General features: G+C 40.8%; 1 protein-coding gene and 1 long non-coding RNA gene across 4 annotated transcripts in view; one reads left to right on the top strand and one right to left on the bottom strand.

Moving 5' to 3' along the window:
• Positions 1-24,841, top strand: part of Myo1d (myosin ID) — a 340,584-nt gene that overhangs the window by 270,220 nt on the left and 45,523 nt on the right. The window contains exon 22 of one of the 3 annotated variants that reach the window (XM_063249625.1): positions 8,940-23,919. The exons of the other annotated variants lie outside the window; for them this stretch is intronic. Within the exon in view, the coding sequence (XP_063105695.1) occupies positions 8,940-8,982 (43 nt within the window). The 3' untranslated portion in view covers positions 8,983-23,919. Of the gene's footprint in view, positions 1-8,939; positions 23,920-24,841 lie in introns of those variants that run through there. 3 annotated transcript variants of the gene reach the window in all.
• Positions 745-14,952, bottom strand: LOC134476214 (uncharacterized). Its single transcript, XR_010047793.1, has 2 exons — positions 14,866-14,952; positions 745-4,387 (listed from the first exon to the last, which is right to left on the bottom strand). It is a non-coding gene; the product is annotated as an uncharacterized LOC134476214 (long non-coding RNA).

Consider the following 24,841-nt stretch of genomic DNA (forward strand, 5'->3'; position numbering starts at 1 on the left):
TTCCCTTCCCCACTCCATCCATCTTGATCCTCTGTATTTATACATGTGCATGCTTCATTTTGGTACAAAAGATGAAGCAGTTCATTCCCCAAAAACTCAAAAGAAATGTTTAAGTCCCTCAGACAGACTAAAGTTATATAATATGGAAATGTAGATTTCTAAAAATGAATGAAAAGCACTAGAAATAATAGCTACATGAATAAATCTGTAGCATTTTTCATGTTATTTAAATCTTTTAAAATACAGTTTCCTGGGGCTGGGGATTTAGCTCAGCGGCATAAATGCCTGCCTTGCAGCACACAGCCGTGAGTTCGATCCCTGATACTGATTTTTTTTTTTTTTTGTCTTTTTCCTTTTTGTCGGTACCGGGGATCGAACTCACGACTGCCTGCTTGCAAGGCAGGTGCTTATGCCACTGAGCTCAATCCCCAGCCCCCCTGATACTGATTTTAAAAAAATACAGTTTCCTGTTTTAAAATAACAACATGAATAAATTCCTGACTATAACAAACATTAGGCATGGTGGCACATGCTTATAATCCCAACACTCTGGAGGCTGAGGCAGGAGGATCATTGCAAATTCAAGGCAGTGTAGGCTACATTAGTGAGTTCAAGGCCAACTGCATAGCAATACTCTGTCTCAAAAAAAAAAAAAAATATATATATATATATATAAACCTAAATATGCTGTAATAAGATATTTTCAAAATATGTTAAGAAAAATAATAAAAGCTACAATTCCAGTTGGAAATGTTAATGTTTCTATTTAATAAGTCAATAGACAATTACCAAGTATACAGAAGACCTGAACACTATCCACAAAACTAACATTTTAAAATACTTTACCTAACAAAATCAGAATATACATGGTTTTCACATGTGTTTTTGCCATGATAGGCCATATTCTGTTTCATGTCACAGTCTAAAAGAGTCCAAGGTTTCTGCCATAATGAAATCAAGTTAAAAACAGTAACAGAGAAATCTTTGAAGTAATCCTCTAAAACCTGGGAACTAAAAACCATACTCCAAAGTAATCCGTGGTATTTTGAACTACATGAAGATGAAATGTAACATCAAAATTTTTGTAATATTCCTAAAGCAATACTTAAATAGAAATAATACCCAGATTAGAAAGGAAGAAAGATTTCAAATCAGTGACCTCAGTTTCCATTTCAAGAAACTAGAAAAATTAGAGCAAATTAAACCAAAGAAAACAAAAGAAAGGAAAACAGGAATTAGAGCAAAAATCAATGAAAAAAGAAATTGAGAAAAAAATAGTAAATATCAATTAGAACAATCTGGTCAGACTGATGAAAAAAAAACAAAACAAGTTCCCAATACCAAGATGAGACTTTTTCTTCCCTTTCTAAATTTTAACTGATAAAAGTCATATCACAGGATACCATGTGATATGTCAGTACATGTACATGTTGTGTAATGTTTCAGTCAGGTTACATGTATCTAACCAAACGCTCATCACCTGAAAGCATTCAAACTGCTTCTAGCTTTTCAAAATACAAAGTACATTATCTTTCTCTGTAGTCAATCTCATGTGCAGTACTCCCATCTAACTATGTAACAGTACAGAGTCCTTTGGGGGTGATGGATATTATGAGTGTGCTAATGGTGTCATGGATTGATGTACATCTCAAAATTTGTCAAATTTTGTACTTTAAGTAGATTCTTTAAGTATACTTCATTATGTGTCATTGATGTTTCAGTAAAGCTGTTAATAAATGTGACTGGAACCAAGCATGGGGAGAGATGTCCAGGTGAAACAGAGCAGTCCATGTTGGTTGGAAGAAAACAGTGTGAGAGAATATAAAAGATATATTTGAAAATGCACTGACAGTACTTGAAAACTGTGGCAAGATCAGGGGTCACCTGGAGGGGAGGACCAAGAAATACTAGGAAGGTACAAAGAGATGACCAGGCAGTCACGGAACATGAAGGTAATGCCAAATTTATGGCAAAACCTCCCAAAAGGGAGGTTACAGGAGGACATGCAGCATGAAGAGAAGGACCAGGGTGGAGGTGTAGGCAATTCCTGTGCTTTGTGGATGAACAAGAAGGGAGGAAGAAAGGGGAAGTGACTTTCTGAGAGAAGAGGACACCACGGTCAGATGCCTCCACCTAACAGGCGATGTGTGGCCTTTGAAAATGCCTTTAGTAAAGTTTGGAGAAAAAAAGCCAAATTGCACACAATAAATCAGCTTAATATATTGGCTAGAAGAATATTCCTATCTTTAAAACATTAGCTTATTTCTTTCTAGTCTGAATTTCATGATTTCAAACTCAAGTTTAATTTTTTCATACATGAATCCAAGAAAATGCACTCCAGGTGTCTGATCTCTGGGTGAGAACCTGAAAACCCAGTTGTAGATGTGTTTTGTTTTTTTTTTTTTTAAAGGAAAAAGAGAAAAAAAAGCAGAACAAAACAAAACAGTGTAAGGGTACAAGTATACAGAACTACAAAAAACAAAACAAAACAAAAAAAAAAAAACCAGTAAGCTATCACCAGTTAATAGATTACATGCTATCATCTTAGAAACTGTTTCAGGTCACAGGATCAAAGCATGCAAAGTGAACATTCAAACAGTGAGACTGCAAATAGTTGTGTTCAGTAATCCAATCAAAAATATTAATATGGACATCTATATTACACACACCTAAACACCCTTGCTGATGTATCCTTTAGGGCACTTTTTTCCCCCCTCTATTTGTTACAACAAAATTTACACATTTTGGGTTTTATTGCTCCCTTAGATGTTATTACTTTTTTTGTAAGAGAATAAAATCAAGCATGCTAAAACAAAGCTGTCAGTCAAAACCAAGGATAGATATAGCACATGATGTAAAAACAGAGTACAAGGTTTTCAACAATGGTTACCATAATGCCTCTTGCTTCCTTAAGAAGAATTGTCTATCTCATTAGGTATTATAAAGTTGAACAAAACAGTAGAGAACAAGACCAATAAAACTTAAACATTGTAAATCTTACACAACCTCAAAAGAGGATAATAGTCAAACCAGAATGGGCATCATAGTGAATCTTATTGTCTTCAAAGTGGTTGCCTATACTCTGATACCTGATACTTTCATACAGAGCAGAATAGAGTCTAATCAGTCAAAACAAGATAATGGGGGTATTACAGGACTTCAAGTTAATAGGAAATCAAAAAAGTTACTATAATATATCCGGCTAGTTTTTTCTATTTTTCCCTTTAGTTTAAAAAAGAAATTTAAAAAATTAAATAATTTTTTAATGAATAAGGGAGAGGTTGAGATAAAAGGGGACATAACAACATAACAATACAGGTTAAAGCATGACACTTTCAGCAACCTAGTGCTTCACCACCAAATAACCCAACTATTAAGTAGTTACCATAGTGTCTTTTTCCTTGAAATATTTGAATATAACTTCATATGCTATAGCATCAAACATATCAAGACAGTGTAACACCATTCAAGTGGATGAAAGCATTGTAGAGTATTTAGAACCAGCTAACAGAAAAATGAACAATGATTTCTATATTGTCTCTTTGCCTATAACAATTTTTGTTTATACTACCACATACGATAAAATCCAGCAAGATACAACATGATAAAATCAATGGAGACAGAAGAGCCATAGTTTGGTGCGGCTTCAAAACAAGATGGTATTAAATCAGCACTAGCTATTATGATGTCTTGTTTTCTTCAAAATAGCTGTTCATTGCATCACAGGCCATAATATCAAATAGCCCAGAATAAAGCCATTCCAATTAATGAGTGAAAACTTTATAAGGCTTCAAGGCCACATAATGGGGAATCTTTGTTACCACATACTTTTATATATTTGAATCATTTCTTACACTAGGGAAACTATTCGGTGTTCACAGATGTGAGTTTGATTTATTTCACTTATGAGTATGGTTTCAAGCTGCTCCCAATTTATTGATAAATACCTCAATGTGATCCTTCTTTATAGCTGAGTAGTACTCCATTGTATAGAAATACCACAACTTTTTTATCCATTCCTCAGTTGATGGACACTTGGGTTGTTTCCAAGATCTGGCGATTACAAATTGTGCTGCTATAAACATAGGTGCGCCTATATCACTGTGGTATGATGCTTTCAGTTCTTCTGGGAATATGCCTAGAAGTGGAATAGCTGGAAAAAATGGGACGTAGATGTGTTTCAGATGTGGCTAGCTGGTGCCGAGTCCCAGATGAATAAGGTGAGCAAGGTTCTGCAGCGATGGCTCCACATGGAGTGAAGGCGCTGTCTGTACCTCAGGAGTTGGGGGAGGCCTGCGCAGACAGAAGTGTGACCCCTCGGGAGACTCGCTAGCATCGTACTGTAGTTTATCAGACTTCTCATACAGACTTGAAAAAGAACCTAGGGCTATAAACAAAGGGAAATACTTCCACCAAATAATTTTATGTATGTGAGGTTCCAAAGCCATATCCTGCCAATCTCTTTCATATACAATTTCTGCCAACCACCACTTACGTTTTATAAACCCAAGCACTCTAATAGCCACCTCTAGGGTCTCTTTGAAATCTGTTTCTGAATTTTGAAAGTTCCATCTGTTAGATTCTGGTTTAGGCTCTGTTTTCAACTATCACTAGTGGAAACTAAATCATATTCATTACTTTGTGTTTCAATCCTCAGAGTCCTTGGTAAATAAACACAGCATTGTTTTAGTTAAATGATAACCATCTGTTCAGAAAAGCAGAACTCAAACTGAAAGTATACCTCAGCAGAAGGAAAGGTACAAAAATAAACATAGGAACCCCTGACAAGCTCTGATGGACTGTTAGATATTAGGTATTATCTCTGTTCTAAATTACTTACCCTTTTGTGAGAAACAGGCTGCAGAGAATCAAAGGTGGTACTAGATTAAGAAAATACAAATGTGACCACAGAAGCACATTTTTTGGCACATGGATTATCACATCCTTGCATCCATTTTAGGTGCTTTTAGCATTCTGAACAGGATGTGACATGCTTTTGAGATGTGTTTCAGAATTTTATTTAATGTTTTGTACTGTTTAATAGACATTTTCACCTCCCTTTCAGGACACATTTGAGTTGGAAAGTCACAGTTGTCCTCAGAAAGCCTTGGAAGGTGACTGTAACACAGATTCCTAAATGTGCTGACCTTTGGTACCTCTATCCTAGATAGAGGAGTAAGAGGGTCAGGAGACCTGAGTTCCTTTAAATATAAGCCTTGTGTTTAAAAACTTGCCATCAGTCATAGTGCTTGGAACCTAAATAGCAAATAGGGCAAAGTAGCAAGCTTGCCAGTTCCACAGTGTTCTTTGGGAAATAGGTATTTTGACATGCTTCCTGTTCCTTCTCCCTGACTCACCCTGATCCTTCTAATGAGAGCTAATTTTATTGCAATTTTATTCTCAGATTCTATTAGTGAGTTCTCCTCAGTAGGTAAAATGGAACCAAATATAAGCTTCTTGTGGCTTTGAGGTTCCTGTCAACCTTGTTTCTGCACCCTCACTGTTGTCCTCTCCAAAGGGGCACTGATTGACCGCAAACCAAAACAAAAAGATCCTCTGTTGGTGTGAGCATAAACATAAGCATAACCTTTTTAAAAGCCCCATTTTTCTCTTCCATGGCCATGAGTATGCTAACCACTGCAGATGATTGTCACTGAAGGTAGCCAAGCAGAGAACCACTATGGGAATTCCGGAGCCAACGTGCATTTATTCCCAATCTTGCACCCTGACAGGCATTTCTCTGAAGGGCAAAACTCAGGCAAGCTCCAGAGGCAAGAAACAAGGACCAGGAAATAATAGAGGTGCCAGGCATGGTGATGCATGCCTGTACTCTCAGCGCTCCAGAGCCTGAGGCAGGAAGATCGCCATGAGTTCAAGACCATCCTAGAACACATAATAAGACCCTGTCTCAAACAAAAGGGTAATGAAAGGAAAACAACATTAAAAGAAACACATCTCAGAGGGAATGAAGGGTGACAGCCAATGTTTTGGCTGCTTTAGGTGGAAAGAGAGCCCTCTGAGCAGTTAGACAATTGGCTACAGCTGAGAGGACCAACATAGTACGGTAGCTACCAGAACCCTTGCTTTGGTGTACATATTCACACCCCATGTACTGTATATCCAGTATTTTATTTAACCAAATAAAATGCAATATAAATGGAAATAACTTATAACAAAATTTCATTAATCCATTGTACTGATTCAAATTCACCTGCAAGTGAAAATACAAAATAAATAGAAGGCAAGACTCTGTAGCTTGAGGCTATAGCCTAATGATTTCTTTAAAGGTCAGTCAAAAGTCCTGGGATTGTAAGTATAAAGGGCATTTGCTCTGGACCAAAAGGAGCCTTAGATTTAGATCCTTGCTAGTAAGTACAGCTAAAAGGAGATGAAGGATGGGGAGAAGAATAGAGGGAAAGTAGAGGTATTTATGGTCTCACCTTAGAAAATATTTTATTTTTTTGTCTTTTTCGTTTTTTTTATCGGTACCAGGGATTGAACTCATGACTGTCTGCTTGCAAGGCAGGTGCTTATGCTGCTGAGCTAAATCCCCAGCCCCCTTAGAAAATATTTTTTAAAAATACAATTTCTTGTTGAGGGAGCAAAAATAAAGGATGCATGTATTATCTAATTAAGATAATCAGAGGTATGACTGTAAATTAAAGATGAAAAGAGAGGAGGTCATTAGTGTTATAAACCCAGATCTGTCATAAAAGGAACTTGGGAGATGCCATCCAGAATTGATAAGTTAAGCAAGAACAATATCAGCATGTTATGTAGTGATTGGAGTTAACCCTGAAAACAGAAGTAACTTAAAGCAGGTGTGAAAGATGGGCACATTGGGTCAAGGGACTGCTGCTTTTAATTGGATTCAGCCTTCTGTGGGGGTTGGTTTGCCAAGGAGCAAAGGGGTAATGTTCTTCGTAGCCTTGACAAAATCAGATGTTCTGGGTGTCGACTAGAAGTGCTTTTGATTTCACAAAATCAATTGAACAGGGTGAAAGATGGTTGAAGGCCTTGTTTCCTCAAAATATTATCTGAATTTTTCCACTATAAAAATGTACTAGGGCTCGGGGTTTAGCTCAGCAGCACAAGTGCCTGGCAAACACAAGGTCATGAGTTTGATCCCTGTACAAAAAAACAAACAAAAAAAGTACTGGAAGGTGCTTATCACTGTGCTATCAAGTATCAGAAGAAAAGGTTGATTCCTTACTTGAAGAAGTTTCAGCATTTCGTACTTAAACCCTGTTCTGTACCCTGCCACCTTCTAGAGATTAAAGAACTACTACCACCATCACCCCCATTCCATACCAAGATTCACAGCTTTTCTAGGCCATTGGTTAAATCGAGGATTCCTGGCAAAAAAGAAAACTTTGGCCCAGGTACAGTCCAAAGGAACTAAAACATTGTAGCAACATAAAACCCTTAGAAAGTTCCTACTAAGGATAGAGCCATAGGGGAGGTTGAAGTATTTAAAGAACTTCTAGAACATTTACTCACCACTTACCTACCAGCAAGATCTTCTGTCCCCACTTCCCTGCTGCCACAGCCCGCTACACATCTCCCTTCCCTCCTGGTATCCTCTTAGCCCTGTGCACCTCTCACCGATTCCCCTAATCTAGCACAAACCATGTAAAGACATATATACTGGGTGCCTTGGGCTCATGGGTGATCACAGCATTGATAGACACCTTTTGTGTGTGTGTGAAAGGTTCTGTTCTTTTTTTTTTTTTTTTTTTTTATTGGTACTGGGGATCGAACTCATGACCGCCTGCTTGCAAGGCGGGCACTTAAGCCACTGAGCTAAATCCCCAGCCCCAAGGTTCTGTTCTTAATTCTTTAATACTTACCTAATACAGCAGACATGATATGAAGCATGGCGTTATAGAATCTGTCCCATGTGCAGATTAATCATGTTGAGCTGGGATTTCACTCGGTTTTAGATTTACTTGAGCTGGACAGCAGTGGCTTTGAAAGCATAGAGTGTTAGAAGAGCCTTAAGACATGGTGACCTGAGCTTCCTATGTATAGGGATTAATAGGAAGAAACTACCTCATTGCCTGTCTTCTAACCAAGGGATTGGACTAAATATAAATTTTTGACTGTCAGAGACAAATTCAGTGATGGAAGACTTCAAATATTGCTGCTTTTTAATCCTAATAATAGAAGTTTTAGATGGCTGATGGGGAGCAGATGAAATGACTCCTTGACCCTGGTTCTCAATCCTGCTGTGTCACTGACAGTTGGTGAGGGTGAGGCATTGTGGGGAGAACCTTAAAGATCCCGGCTAGCTCAGGACGGTGGTAAGATTTAGACAGAGCCCAAACCTGACTACTTAATCCCTGCTCTATTCTAAAGACCTTCAGAGGAATGTAGTCCACAGCTCCCTTGGTGATTTGTTTAATGACCTTAAACATCCCACTCAGGAAATTCAGTTCTGCTTCTAACCAACATTCCCTACACTGTGGTTGTTTCTAGTTCTCCAGGTCTGTGGGAAATAGCTGCCCCTATCCTCACCCATATCCTCTCACTTTTTATATCTCCTTTATTCCCAGATCTTATTTTCTCATTTCTTAACAAATTCAAATTATACATGCCATAGATCAACAGCAGCTGGAAGCTTCATGGTAGGATGACTACTGAGGTGTATTTACTTCCTCACTGTGTGAGTAACCAGAAACAAAGATTTAACCAGACAGGAGAATTTACCAGTCATTGCTCATCCCTCCCAGATTAATGCTTTGGGAGAGGGAAAACACTGAGAAAATGAAGTCACTGAGAAAGCAGGGTGCCATTGCTCACTCGGTGGGAGGTGACATTTTCCAGTCTCAGTCTAAGGCACATCTTTCATTCCCTTGGGAGCTCACCATTGTAGAAAACAGGTTAGGTACAAAAGAGCTACCGAGGAATTTCACACATATCCTGTCTGTCTGTGCTAGGTACAAATACAGAATTGGCCCTGCAGGTGTAAGAGCACCATGATCAAAGTACAGCCTAAGAGACCTGTGGACGTTTGGGCCCAGCACAACTCAAAACTTCTGAGATTAGTCACTGCGTAGCAGGGTCAGCACTTGGGCCTAGAGCGGAAATATCCCCAGGAAACAGTGGAAGTGAACTGTGCCTGTGCTGTCTTCACTCCTGAGAGAACAGATTGCTCATTGGATGTCCCTTCAGACACTTGCTGATGTGGAAATTGAGGAAGTTCCTGTGATACTGGACAGTCAGTGCCTCTGTCATAAAACCCTTATTTATGACCCAGGTCTCCATGTGTTTATTTAAAAGGCATCAAATCATCTTATTGTGGGATTTATTCATAATCAAATAACATTTATTGAGCACTTAAACCAGTTAAAACATTCTTCTACATATTGTAGGTAGCCATCTGGATACCTTAAAGCCCCCAGCCCCCAGCCAGGAGGAACTCAAAATCTAGAGAGGGCAACCTGCATAAAAACAAGTGACAGTGGTCATCAAAGGCCATGTTGAAATGCTGGGAAGCAGAGGGGCCGGCCCCTGCACCTGTTTCCACTGATAGGAAGGTGAGTGGTCACTTGACCCACACAGAAGCCCAGGAAGGGCAGAGCCCTCACCCAGGCTGACCCCGGTATGGTCAGCTCAGGTTGCCAGGCACCTTCTGTGTACGTGGTAACAGGACTGCCAGCGACAGTGTTGCTTTCTGCCTGTTGCCCCAACATAATCATTTATAGAGCTGCGTCCTTTACCACTGAAGATAACAAATCCTGTGGCCACTGACCTATGCTCTGTGCAAAGTGGGTTGGCCCGTTATTTAAGTCAAGTGAACTAAGCAGCTTTGTGTTCTGAAAATGTAACTCCAGCAGCCATGAGGGAGTTAATTTGCTGAGGAACAAGTTTGGAAACAAAGAGAAGCTCTCTGCAGAGAGAAGTAGATACCCCTTACCTTCAAAACTAACCATATGTTAAACACAGACTTGCTTAACTGCTGATAAGAATATCTGTTTATTTTCTGAACTGCATCAATTTGCATAGATGTTCTAAATATCTCTTAGCCTTTTAACTTTCTAGTAACTGTCAGTTACTGCTACCTGTCTATTAACCCACTTTATTTTTAATATCACAAGGATATAAAGAGGATTCTAAGAAAAACTAGAAGATAGGACTTTCTTGGAAGAAAGGTTTTAATGCAGAGGACTCTGATCATTTGGGTTTGGGTTGGGAGTTTGCCTGATTTTCTAGGAAGCTGCTGCCAGCCATCACTGTGACACACCTTTGGAATTGTTTTGCTCAGCTTGCAAACAGGTTTTACCAAGCCACCTACTCTTCTCAGCTGCTGTTGCTGAAACTAATGAATGCATCTCTGAGGCGGATGACTTGGGTTGGGGTGTAGCCTCTGAGGCCCAGAGCTGAGTTAATGGGACATGGAGCTGGAACCAGCTGCAGCCGCAGTTACACAAGGCACACCTGGTCAGATACACCCTGTAGGTGTCTTGCCATCACTCATTCCTTACAGGATGCTTGGGCTCAGTGACTAAGAACAGTGACAGAATGAGACTCTTCAGTGGCCAAGTCATCCTGAAGGGGCTAGTCAGAGTGGGGCCCAAGGTCCTGACAAGTCTTTGCTTGAAAAGCGGCTTGTCACAGCAGAGATAGGCCTTACAGTGAGACTGGCCTGCCTGTGATCCCATCTCTTCGACTGAGGATGAAGCCCTTGGGCGCTTTCCTGAGCCTTGGTGTACCTTACTTCCTTGCCAGTAAAGTGAGGGTAAGAGTGCTGCTTTACATGTTTTCCTGGGTTTCGTTAGTGTGGCCGAGCACCTGGCCCCAGTGTAGCACAAAGGCAATGCTCAGCTAACAGTGGTTTATCCCATCATGGTTATTAAAGATAGGTTCTGTCCTGGTGCATTTATTCATCATTCAGCATATATTTTTTTGAGCACATATCACTGCTAAGCAATGTTCTCTGCCCCAGCAATACAGCCATGAGCAAGATAAACAAGATTCTTGGCTCAGAATAGTTAGACAAACACCCTAATTCAACTCTTCTTTCTGGGTTTTCTTCTCAAAATGTGAACTTCTGCTACCACCCCCACTTTTTGCCTCTTCCCAGTAGCCCTTTACTCTCAACCAGAAGCTACTGTTTCCTTCATGGTTTTACCCTAGTAAGCCCCCAGCAGCCAGCACCCCGTCATCGGCAGCTTTTACATCTCCTCCGGTCTCTGGACAGGTGGACTGAGTGCAGGTTTTGGAATCTGACAGCACTATCAGCCCAACTCTGCTGTCCCTGCTTTGAAGGTGGAGACCCACATTTCTTACAAGGGTAGTTGAGATCAAACAAATGTGTGTTCATATGTGCTTGGTACAGGTGCTTATCTAACCTGATTAAAAAGAAATTTAAGAAATGTAAGAGGCTAAAGACTCAGAGAGTAAGGATTTTTTTTCTTTATTTCTTTGTAGGGTGAGGCTATTAAAAATTGCTTTTTAAAAGCATTTTTTAGAAGTTTGTATTTGAACCTCCAAATAGATAACTAATGAATTTATTAGAAATGCTTATTGTGATTATGACAGCATTTATAGCCACTGCTGTGCTGCTTCTGTGAGATCACCAAATTTTGGTTCCAATTAAATGAATCCATATAGCTTTCCAAGCTGTGCTTAGGCTTGGTTGAGTTTCCAGACTTACCACACCCCACTCCGTGATACCTTGAAGTCTGAGCTTCCTCCCTGGTGAGGTCTACCTGCTCACCCTGTGTTCTCCTACCCCCAAGTAAGGGCCGCTTACTCTGCAGTGGCTGTTCGTTACCCCACATGGTCACTGTGAGTCTCCTTCATATTTTATGATTATCTATGTAGCCTGTCGCCCCCTGAACGCGCTCCACATTTGTGTTGAGCCTAGAACTTGCCATCTGTGTCTGAGTCACCCACAGCACCTGGCACAGGGAGTGGTGGAGGCCAAGCAGCCCTCACTGCCCACTTCCCTGCAGTACCACCCGGAGAGAGGGCCATTGCACAGGACTGCTAAGTACAGGGCGTCAGCTGGAAGGGAGAGAAAGGTGCCGTGTGCTGACCCAGATCTTCCCAGGTGATACTGTCAAGGAAGCTGATGTCAGCTTCACGTCCAGACTCTCATGAGTAATTGCAAACCCCAGAGGGAGAGTAAGAAGGCTCTGCCAGCCGCTAGACCTCTCCCTGCTCAGTTCATCCCGACTGACTCTTGAGGGGAAAGAAATGGAGAGGAGTAAAGACCCACACTGTGCTTATGGTCTCCTCATGAGCTCCAGCCCTATAGCAGCAGGGATTCTGCACCGTCTCCTAATCACCCAGGGACAGGTCAGAGGCAGAAACTGGCTTCTGGTGGGGCCTGCTGGTGCATGACTGTGATCCTGGCTCTCAGGAGGTCGAGGAAGGAAGATATTCATGAGTTAAATAAACAATAATCTTGAAAATCTTGAAAATATGTATTAAAAGAATGACTAGAAGAAAAATGTCAAAATAATGCTAGGGTTTTGCTTTATTTTTACTTCTTTGACATTTTCTGTGCTTTCTGGTTTTATTTCAGTAAGCATGTATTGTTTGATAAGGGAAAATTGAAAGAAAAATAATTTTAACATTATTTGGAAAAAGTTAATTACACAGATATGTAAAATATTGTTACTGTGCCAGAATATTTCTCTAGAGAGTAAAGTAATATACTTAATATAATTTTTTCTTATTTATATTGTATACTTTAAATTTTCTACAGTGAACATTTGTGAATTCTAGAATTAGAGAAAGAAAACTTGAAAAAATGAAAGAAAAAACAATTTAAATAGGCCGAGCTAATATCAGAAGATATACATATTGTACAGATGTTGTGGCACATGGCTGTAATCCCAGCACTCAGGAGGCAGAGGCGGGAGGATTATAGCAAGTTCGAGACCAGTCTGGGCTACCAAATGTACTCAAGGCCAGCCTAAACTGCTTAGCAAGGCCCTGTCACAGAAACAAAAAAAAATTATACATGTTGACATCTTTACAATCTATAAGCATCTTTTAAAATGTGGCTTTTTCTGAGGGATGCACCAGTTGATCTTTTTTTGGCGGGGAAGATGGTGGGAATTTAACTCAGGACCTTGCACTTACCAGGTAGGCACTGTACCACTGAGCTAAATCCTGGCCCTACACTAGCTAATATTGAGTCAGAATTTTTAATATGAGGTATAAAAGTTTTAAATCATGGATGGTTAGCTGTATATATTAAAACTTTTTTAATTAAACATTCATAACATGCATTTCTCTTATTTTTTTAAATTTTTTTAAAAATAGAGTCTAGCTGTGTAATACAGACTGGAATTGAAGTCACTACGTAGCGCAAACTGGCCTCAGGCTCACAGTAATCTTCCTGTCTCAGCCTCCCAGGTGCGGGAATTACAGGCATGTGCTACCACGCCTGGCTCATGTATTTTTTTGTAGCTATTTTTCATGGACTACTACTGTCTCATTTAGCTTTGTCTCTGTGGTACATAGAAATTCTTGAAACTATTTCTGATGACCTACTTTAACTAATGAGTCAGTTATCATATTTATGCAAAAAAAGGAGCTCGGCTTTTCCCCCCAAAGTTTCATATTTTAATATTAGGCATACTCATTTGTCACTAACACTTTTTGCAGTTGAAGGAGGAATACTATAGGATGACTACTCTGTCACTGCCTTACAACAGCCTAACACTGATAAATACCAAACTTCAAATGTTGCATTGAAAATTCGGTGGTCCCTGGGTATGGTTCATTAGGGTACATACTTAGCCTATGCAAAACCCTAGGTTCAATCCCTGTTGTGTACTGATTATTATGGCATATGATTTTCTTTAACTTTTTTGTGTTAGTGGAGATTTGAACTCAAGGCCTTCTCACTGAACTGCATCCCCAACCCTTTTTAAATGTTTTACTTTATTTTGAGACAGGATCTCACTAAGTCAATAAATTGCCTGACTGGACTCAAATTTGGAATCCTCCTGCCTCAGTCTCCCACAGTGCTGAGATTACAAGTATATCCTGCCACATTCAGCGATTGACTTTTTTTAATACAAGCTTTTCTTCCTTTACGAAGCTTTATCCAGGAGGGCAGGGGATTTAGCTCAGTGGCATGCATAAGTGCCTGCCTGGCAAGTGCACGGTCATGAGTTCAATTCTTAGTACCAAAAAGAAAAGAAACTTTTTCCAATAAACAGAAGGCAAGAAATTCAGCTCCTGTTCAGTAATTTAGAAGCCGTTGCAAAAGAATCTAATTTATAGTAATAAGATTTGTAGATAAATGGCCTTCAACCATTAAATTAAGCCTCAGTTTGCTCTCCTTGAAAAGGAGATGATACCAGACCACCTGAGGAGGAAATTTAAACACACATCCTGAGGTACCTGTAGTTGATAAACATGCATATAATAATAAAAATAGCCAGTACCTCCCTGGCCGGTAGCCCATGCTAGGCTCTGTAGCCATGTAAACCTTAAAAGGTGGATCTTATCCGCATTTTCTGACTGAAGAAACTTGACCTTGTTGCCCAAGGTCACAGCTAATCGGTACCAGACAAGAACACAGAACCCAGGAAGGCTGGCTGTACCACGTGCAGTCCCAGTGTCCTGTGCCCTAGGCTGCTGTCTCTCAGATGCAAGATGCTGGTGTTACTCAAAGGAGGAGTAAAAATATTTAAACCGGAGCACATTTTTAAATAGAAAATGAGAGAGACAGTAGAGACGGACCTTGAAAATGACCTTTGTTTCCTCTTCATCTCCCTGGAAATTCGTTCTGTAACGAAACTTTTGAGAACCATGGGGAGCCTCTTTCCTTTGAAAAGAAAACACACCCCAGCTGTCTTGTTGTCAGCAGTGCTGCTGTTTGACAGTGAGCCCTACCTGGAAAGTGATTTGTGTGCTGTTCCTGAAGCACTGGTGTGGGCCTGTGGTCTTAGCAGCTCCTTGCTCATTTTCTCTTCATCCTGTTTGAAAAAAAAAAAGCATGACTATAATGTGTTTCCATAAGTGTGAAATGAAACACTTTAACCAGCCCTCAATCATGCTCTCACTCCTAGGACAGGTCATTTCCCAGTGCTCTGTCTGTCTGAAGTTGCACACTAACCATCCTGCCGCTCCTCGCTTGTCCGCCATGCTCAGGGGCCAGTTGTTCCTGAGGCCCCAGGCCTGCAGGTTTGAAACTCACGGCAGAGGTCAGGCAGGGCCCTGCCACTGGGCTGTTTATTTGTACTATCCTTTCAAACAGTCCATATACCACAGCTGTCCTAAGCCAGACCACAAATTGGCCCCTAAGCCAAATCTAACTTCCCACTGGCATGATTTTGCATTTTTAAATGTCTGGAAGGAAAAAAATCAAAAGATAAGACTTTAACATACCTTAAAATTATACAAAGCTCAAATCTAGTATCCATAAATGAAATGTTAAGGGAACACAGCCCTGCCCATTTGTGAATGTCCCTGCCACAGCGGCCAGGCGAGTGGTTGGACATGGGTGTAGCCTGCGAAGCTGAAATGTTGCCCAGGACCAACAGAGCAAGACAGGCTGCTGCACAAAAAGAAAAGCTATGACTGCCCAGGTAGAAAGCTCCCTCTCCCACTGAGTAATAACGGTGGTCCTGAAAGCTCAGATAGGACTTTATGCCCCACAAGTCCCTCATCACAAGCTGTACACCTCATAGTTTCCAGCAGCCTTCCTTGAGGTGATTTCCCTGCATTATGTGTGTGTAAACCATCTGAAGACTCTGGGAGCACCACGCTATGCTGCAAAAGGGATAGATGTCTTCAAGAAACAGGTTCCACAAGAAGCCTGTAAATTCCCTATGTGAAGGAGTTCAGCACAGTTCTTCAGAGACAACTGCAAAATATCTATAATATTCCCATTTTTTCTTCCTTTAATTTGGTGGTCTTCATGTTAGATTTGTTAATGACAAGTTTTTTTTTTCAAATTTAAGGTTCAAGACTTAATTACTAACTAAACAGTTGCTAAAACAATAAAGCCCTGTGTCTACATAGTTTATGACAGCCTTATGCAAGTCGCAGACCAAATCTCCTCATCCATATGACCAGCAACTGCTCGGCCCCAGAATCCCCGCTCCTGCCACGCACAGTATCTCAGGAGCCCACCCAGCCACTGGTTCAGAGCACCTGTGTGTTGAGCACCAACACCAGGCATTGACCACGATACTGTCCCAGCTCTGAGCACCTGCGGTCCGTGGTAGGGGCAGGCAAAAAAAGACAGCCACAGGAAAAGGAAAAGACACAGGTAATACAGGGTGGTTGAAATAAGACCAGAGTCCCGTAGGAACACAGGCAAAGAGTTTGCAGAGGGTCTTATAGTTTTTCCATTCCTGAAATAAGTGCATGCATCTACAATGTTCAAGGCCCCAGGTTACACAGCTCACAGCCTCTGCTCTCAGTGTTACTGTCCCAGGGGGCAAACCCAAAAATCAAGAAAGCAACATAGGATAAAAATACTCCTGTATTCCAGTAAGTGCTAAGGAGGACTGAACAGGGTTCTGAGACAGAAAATTAAAATGTGATCTCAAAAACCAAGTGCAGTGATACCTACCTGCAGTCTGAGTTACTGGGGAGACTGAAGCAGGAAAATTGTAAGTTTGAGGCCAAGCCAGGAAACTTAGCAAGACCCTGTCTCATAATAATACAGAGGACTGGGGACACAGGTAGTGTGTTCACCTAGCATGTGTGAGGCCTTGGGTTCATCCCTAGTAACACAAACTAGGGAGGGAGAAAAAAGAAAAAGTGACCTCTTTTAATAAAATGGTCAAAGAAGGGTAGATGAGGTAACATTTATGCTAAGGGTTGAAAAATGAAAAGCAGCTGACCCTGTGAAGACCAGCCCAGAAAGGGTGGTTGGTGCAGAGGCCCTGATGCAGAGAAGAATTCAGGGAGCGGAGGACTGGAAAGACCAGGCATAGGAGCTAAAACCAGTAGGTGATCCAGGAATTAACCAGCTCAGAGTGCCGGGAGGGAGATGTAGGAAGTAGACCTGCAGATGGCTGTGCCAGCCTTGAGTATGAGATTCGAGTCAGGAGGAGCAGGAAGAGCAGGCTGGGAAACCAAGGAGGAGTCAGATTGTGACAGGCCTGGTTTACCAGGCAAAGGGATTAGGTTTTACCTAGTAGTAAACACCAGGCAGCCAAAACAGAGAGGAAATGTTATGCTTGCAGTTTAAAATATTTTTTTCTGGCAACAAAAAACTTCTATTTATGGAGATTTGGGAAAATATACATAAGTATGTTGAAAAAATTCTTAAGCACATATTCAAACCATCATTAACATTTTATAGCTTCTATGCATATAGATGCATAGTTTTCTAAAAATGAAATTTTTCTGTGTGTTGTTTTATAATTGACATTTCCCTTAATAACTTGGAGAGGTTGGGCCTGGTGGCACACATTTATAATCTCAGCACGCAGGAGACAGAGGCAGGAGAATTGCTGAGAGTTTGAGGGCAGCCTGGGCTGCATAGTGAACTCAAGGCCAGTCTGGAATACATAGTGAGAGCCTGTCTAGAAGAAAAGAAAAAGTAGACATCCTGGAGATATCTTCATGTGTCATACACTGTTTTCCATCTCAATTTTTTTAATCCGTGTGTGATATTTCCTGCTGAAGATGAGCTAAAAAACATTTCACCCTTATTCTTGAGCAGTGTTCCCAAATGTCAACATTTTAAGCAGTGTTGTTAGAATTATCTTCATATATGAATATGCTTGTTCATAATTATTTCCTGAAAATCTCTAAAACAGAATTGTGGGGTCAAATGATACATATTTTTTAGGCTTTTGATACGTATTTCCAGACAAGTACCATTTTATGCCAAGTATGAGCATGTCTCACATAACACATTTTCACTGGGTACTAAACTTGTCTATTTGACTGGGGAGAAAAAAACCTTTCCATATCCATTGTTTTAGTCTACACTTCTTAAGTGAAATTGAATGTTTTCCTCCGTGAGTATACTTGTCATTTGTGCTTCATGAATTATTCATACCCTTTGCTTCTTTTGGTGTGTGTGATCGTTTGATTACTAATTTTTTATTACGAAGGTTTTTTTTACTTTTTTTTTTTTTTTAAGTGCTGGGAATCGAACTCATGACCTTGCACTTGCCAGGCAAGCGCTTACGCCACTGAGCTAAATCCCCAGCCTCTGATGAAGTTTTAAGAACATAGTCTTTTCATGTGTTCGTGTGTATTACTAGGAATGGAACTCAGAGCCTTCCCGGTGCAGTGTGCTACCCAGCCCATTTTAATCTTTATTTTTATTTTTACAAGGGATCTTATTAAGTCACTGAGTTGCCCCTCCTGAGCTCCAATTTGTGATCCTCCTGTCTCAACCTCCCAGAGTGCTGAAATTTCAGGCGTACACCACTGTATCTAGAAAGGGCATTTAGGACCATTAACCCTCAGATATGTTTTAGATATTTTCACACTTTCTCTTTTCAAGTAGTATTTTTCCTATACAAGTTTTACATTTTCATGTGGTCAGATCTGTGTTTGTCTTGGCATGAAAACTTTAAAAAGTCTACCTTACCCAAAGGTTGGCTAAGTGTTCACTATACTCCCTTCTCACTCTTCAGTAACTGTAAATTTCAGTAATTTTTTTGTGCTGTAAATTTCAGTCATTTGTTGGCTTTAGTCAGAGTTCTATATTTAAAAGACAACTGTAGAATTCTGAAGATGTAAAGAGAAAGGAATTGGTTATCAGTGAGACCAGTTAACAAGGCATCGCCCGGCCAGAGGGATCTATCATGCTATGCAGGCAGCTGCCCAGCCGTCATCTCCCTCATCACATGCAGCAGTCTTTGGCCTCAGACAGGGGCCAGGGGAACTCCCGGCCCAGTTAGGAATCCCAGTGGAAAGGAAAGGACATCTTTAGCAGGCAGAGGCTGAGGAGCTTCCCTGGCAGGGCTGGCAAATAACTGGTTGTAGATGAGGAGCAGAGTAAGCAGTGACTGGGTAGATCAGGCTCCCATTAGCCTAGACGGTAATGATGGGGAAGGCAGAGCTGGGAAGGGGGAACGGGCATGGAAAGGTACAGACAGGCAAGGAGCTGCATATTTGGGAGAGCGTGCATCAGTTCAGGCCGACATGTCCAAGCAGCAGGAAACGGCAGTGGACACAGAGAGTAGGAGCCAGCTCTGCAGGGGAAACTGAAGCAGTGGGAGTGAAATAAACAGGCCACGTGAGGAAAATAAAAAGAGGAACACAGGCAAGAAGGAAATCAGGAACACTAAAATTCAAAGGGGTGGGGAGGTGTTAAAAGGAAAAATACCTAAGAAGTAGGAGAACTCAGCATGACCAGGGGCCAGAAGAAAGAGAGTTCCATGGTAGAGTGTGGTCTCCTGCACTGACTGTCTAGTTAACACCTGGGCCCTCGGCTGCACAGCCCAGACCCACCTCCCACTTCAGCTGCAGCTGGACCCTCTGCCTTCCACACACACAGGCACATTCCTGACTCATTGTAATTACACCACCCCTTCCTCCATGCCAGCTGTCCGCACTGCCTGGTAAGCCACTTCTTTCTCAGGAGCTCCCTCGGACATCACCCACCTACCCATCCCATCCAAAAACTGTACCAGTGGTGCTCAGAGCTCCCTCAACACTACATTTCCCACCTCTAGGCTAGTGTGGTAGTTACCTCCTTATGAACGCTTTTCAGACTTTCTAAAAGATCCCCTAGCACCAGAACATAATTCTACACTCACGAGAGCCACATGCCAAAATAGCCTATCGCATGCTGCTTTTTAAAGTCCTATGGTTTTTTAAAAACAATCAGTGCTGTTTTTCATTCTGCCATGCCAAATGTTGGTTTTTATTTAATCACTTATTAAATGCTGCTAGTTACTTCCACAGTATAAAGCAGATTCCCTGAGAGGGTTCTCCATGTTTGTTCCCTCACTTCACTTACTGTAGCCCATTGCTGAGCATCCAAGGGAACTTGTGCCCCAGTGTAAGAAGCTTAACTTAACCATCTTCCACCAGATAAGAGCCCTTCTACTGCACAGACTGGGTCTTCTACACCCACCCTTAGTGCTGGGCACAGCACCTATGACACAGGCAGCATTAATATATACAGAAGAACGAAGGAGGGAAGAAAGGGATGCGAGAAGGGATGCATGGATAGAAGGAAAGGAGGGAGGAAAAAGGTGAACAGATGTCTGTGTGGCAGAGAAGAAAGGGAGGAGGGAAGGATGGGTAGATGGTTAAACATATATAGTACAGAGGTAAAGTCAGTATGCCTGAATCACTTTTTTTTTTTTTTTTTTTTGAGACAGGGTCTCACTATGTAGTTTAGGCTGGCCTTGAGCTCACTTTGTAGCCCAGGCTGGTCTAGAACTCTGAATCACTCTTTTAAGAAGCTTATGTTTCCAGTCTCACTGTTTGAAAGTCCACTTTATATGCTTTAATTTTGTAACTTGAACAACTATTTCTAAGATAACAATATGTAATCTATTAACTAGTGATTTCCTATTGTTTATTTTTTCTGAAATTTTGTATAACTTGTACCCTTTTTCTGGTTTTTTTTTTCTTCTTTTTCTCCTTAAATTAAAAAAATCAATAAATAAATAAATAAAAAGAAGCTTGACTGTGAGGTAAAATGAGAGGAGGAATAGTAGCCATGGATTGTTTATTTACATTTGAGGGTATTTGGCAGCAATGGCGGAGGACCCAGAAGAACATGGGCTGTTTTGGTCTGTTTAATAAATTTGAACATGCTTATAGGCTAAGGAAAAGCAAGTAGCCAGTGGGAAAGAGACTGAAAGCACTCATTTCTTTAATGTACTCAGTAAATATGTATTGAGTACTGACAGCCTACCGAGCACCATGGCAGGGGAGGAACTGGACAAAGTTGCCGTGCTGTGGTACTTTCCTTCTAGCAGGAAGTACAGGGAGAGGGAGAATGGTCTGTTCTCAGGGATCTCTGTGCCTTCTTAGAAGAATCGTGTATTTTAATGTCAGTTCGTGTCAAACGTGACTATGAAAATGAGATTGCTAAAGAAAAAGCCACAGCCTTCCAAAGCCTCGCTGCTCCTGTGCCTGTGTATGAGGGACTTGGAGAAAGAGTAAAGCTGGATGTGCCCAGTGTGTGTCTGCCACAAATATTTCTGTCCTGTGACTCACACAAGGTGGTGCTTACGGGACAAAGAAGTAAAACAAGTAGAAAAAGATGTGGTCAGATCTCTGTCTAGCCAGTGAGCCTAAGCCTTTCTCTTTTTTCACAAGTGACTCATTTCCCTTCATGAGGTTTTCTTAACATGGTCTACATAAGACTGGTTATGACACCCAGATAGAAACAAAATGTGTGATTTGAGCATGTGCTGTATATTACTTTAATCCAACTCTTAACTATGTTAATGCGCATTCTCCTTATGTGTTTAGTTTGGGACCATGGCCACAGATGCCCCAGCCTCAGAAATAATTCATTACCACAAACTACTTGTTTGGTGATAGCGAGTGAAATATTTTCAGTGTCAGAAACCATAAAGCTCATTTGTAATTCTGAATTAACATTTCTCTTCCATGATTCAGACAAAAGATAATAATTCAAAGATTATCTGTTTTACAGTTATAAGAAATGGCTATGAATTGGATATAAAGATAATTTTTAAATTACTTATTATTTGTATTTCTTTTTTTTTTTTTCAAGTGACCATGTATTTCTTTTTTTATAGGCAGTGCCCAAAACTTTTTAGAAGTAGGAAGGGTATATTCACAAGTACATTTTTAATTACCTAGAAACTAATCTACAAAAAATACAGACATTGGACTCTGGGTTTATGATGTGCACATTTTTGACAGTGCAGTATTTTAGAAGCCTTCCTAATCCTCTGTGATTAACTGTGGAAAATTTTGCTTTAAATTTTGCAGCAGGTTATATCATGAAACAGTAAACACAACAGAGACAGGGAAGAAGAGAGAGAAAACACAACAAAAAGCCCACAACCCTATAGAGGCAAAAATTTCCTATATGCCATGTTGCTTAAAATAAATCAGTGCTTAACACTTGAAAATCATTTTAACTTACAATGTTCATGTCTTTTTCGTTTTTACCGGTACCAGGGATCGAACTCACGACTGCCTGCTTGCAAGGCAGGTGCTTATGCCGCTGAGCTAAATCCCCAGCCCCTATAAAAGAGATTTTAACCTAACATCATTAATATTGAGCTTTTCATTACATCACTTATACTTATGTATTCACTATTATACAACATTTAACTGGTCCTATTTCTACAGAGTATTTTCTACTTATTTCCAAAGCATTTCCTATGCTTTTCAAAGGACTTTAAATTTTCACGGTTTTTGTTTTGGTTTGGTTTGGGTTTTTTGTCTTTTTGAAACAGAGTCTTACTATGCACTTTAGGCTGGCCTTAAGCTCACTTTGTAGCCCAGTCTGGTCTTGAACTCACAATAATCCTCCTGCCTCAGCCTCCCGAGTGTTGGGATTGCAGGCATGTGCCACCACGCCCAGCTTAAAATTTTGCTTTTTATTCCCTCTTCGCAACACACCCCTAGGTAGATAGTGGTTGGAAATGCATTCACATATCCTTCACTTGATAGATGAGGCAAATAAAGGAGATGCACTGGGAGGCTTGCAGAAAGTCATACAGGTCATTAACGTCTGTGAATGTCAGACTTTTCCTCCAAAGATCTCATAGTTTCAGTTAGAACAAGCAACCATTCATGAGAGTAGATCTCCTCACATGGCCTCCAAACATGGTAAACCCTCTCCAGATGTTAGCTACAGGATGTATATTAAAAATGCTAATTCCCATAAACAAACGACATTCACACCATAAGAGCTTAGTAATGAGACAGTCAATGCTGTTTGTCTCCTGTGACCTTGCTAACATTGTTAGAAAGTGGCCCAGGGGCAACAGCTCACTGCGTATATTAAGTGTGGTTTTTTTTATTTGTTTGCTTGTTTTGTTTTGTTTTGGTACCTAAAGTCACTCTCAGGACCTCAAGCTTGCCAGGCAGGCACCATGCCACTGGGCTGTATCCCTGGCCCCATGTTTTAAGTTTTAAAGTTTATGTTTGTAACAGAAGGTTATGCCCTCTATCGTATATATTTTCTATGTGTGCATAATAAAATGATACCAAATTTAAAAATCAGACATCCCTTCATTGGAGTCCCGTCCACAGCAATGGCTTTCCCTGAGAACAAAGGTCTTTTCCATGTGGGCACACAGTTGTAGAGGCAGTGGGCTGCTGAGATCCTCTTGAGGAAGCAATTCAGATAGATTCTGTCCTAGGTCTAACCCCATGCTAATTCTCTTTCCTTTTTTCCTTCTCTCCTTCCATGCCAGTATAGTCTAGGGGGACAAATTTTATCCAGAGCCAAACTTCTTCCTGGTCGATAGGTGACAGGAACAGAAATAGGAGATCTAGAGCTTTGTAGCAGCCCAGGAATGATGACTTTTTCACCATGTTAGGAACAATCTGATAAGCTTGTGACCTGGGCCATCCAAACACAGCTTACTCTTTACAGTGTTGCCAGAGATGTGCAAGCAGAGCCCAAACCATCCTGAGGCCACAAAAGTCACCTTTATACCTAGGGACACAGAAAGTGTGACATATCAGCAACTGCAGGACGAGAAAGCAAGCATTTATTTAATTTACCTAATCACTTTGAGGTTCATGTTCCTTAGCTATAAAATTGGGATAAAAATACCTGCCTCATGGGGTTTTCATGCAGATTAATTTAAATCAGGAAACAGTGTAAACTGTCTGGTACAGTATCTGTTGGGTACTCAGTGACTGGTGGTTTTGTTTGATGATTCACAATATACCATGAGCTGTAACAGCTGAAGAAAAGACTTGATTGTTGCTTTGCGTAAGAGGAATTCCCGTTTCTCTATGACTTGGTCAGTCGTCAGTAATGGAACACAACAAAACCTAGCCCAAGCAAAACAACTTTCCTTCATTCTTTGAGTTGCATCCCTGAGCTTTGCTTTTAAGCATGACTGACTTGTCCATATTATCTTTAGGTTTTACAGGCTGTGAACTGATAGAATTTGGAGTTCCTTTCTTGCAGTCTTACATATAAAGAGGAAAATTAATTTTTCATATTTGGAAGTGCAGATTTAGAGGAATAGCCGATTCTCTTTAAACAAGTATCCCCAGCAGCTCCCCAAAAACTCCTTTGTCTGCTTCTCTAGGAAAGGTGCTGGAAAGGAGCCAGCAAGTAGGAATGTAAAAGACAACTGGTACAGAACAGGAATGTGTGCTAAAAATAACTAAAACCAACAAGGATTCATCATCTCAAAGCAAAATAGACTGTGTGCCCCTGCTCCGAGACCTGCTTGCACTGTGACAGCTCTGTGCTATTTGAAGGTGACAGTAATTATGGAGCTGGAGTGCTCCTTGGAACCGACAGACAGAGCTGGGAGCAGAGGGATGGTTTCCATGGCAATGGCATCAGCATCTGAATGACTTCCTGTCACAACAAGTTGGTGATTTAACGAGTTCATCACTAAATTCCAAAAGAAAACCCAAATGCATCAGCTGCTGTTCATCCACAGTGGGGAGTTGCTAAGGGATGCAGGTCAGAATGGCTACAGTGCTAGGGTGCTCCAGGTGGTGTACCCAGGAGAGGGAGTCCACACTGTGAGTCTGCCATCACATGGTCCAGGAAGGCTTTGGTGGCAGTTATTCTGGGAGTGTGAAAGAATCACATGTGTCTCCATTATAGCTTGCCCTCATTCCAGCCTAATGAAATGAATGGTCACAGGAATTTAACTTAGGGCTTCAGATCCCCACTTCCAAATAAGTGTCCCAGGTCTTTTAGAAAAATGCCTCAGAAAGAAAAACAGACTTGAAATTTTAATAGGTTACA

Source organism: Cavia porcellus, unplaced genomic scaffold (assembly GCF_034190915.1).
Source record: "Cavia porcellus strain 051 isolate PalLab524CR breed Dunkin Hartley unplaced genomic scaffold, mCavPor4.1 scaffold_6, whole genome shotgun sequence".
Classification (NCBI taxonomy): Eukaryota; Metazoa; Chordata; class Mammalia; order Rodentia; family Caviidae; genus Cavia; species Cavia porcellus.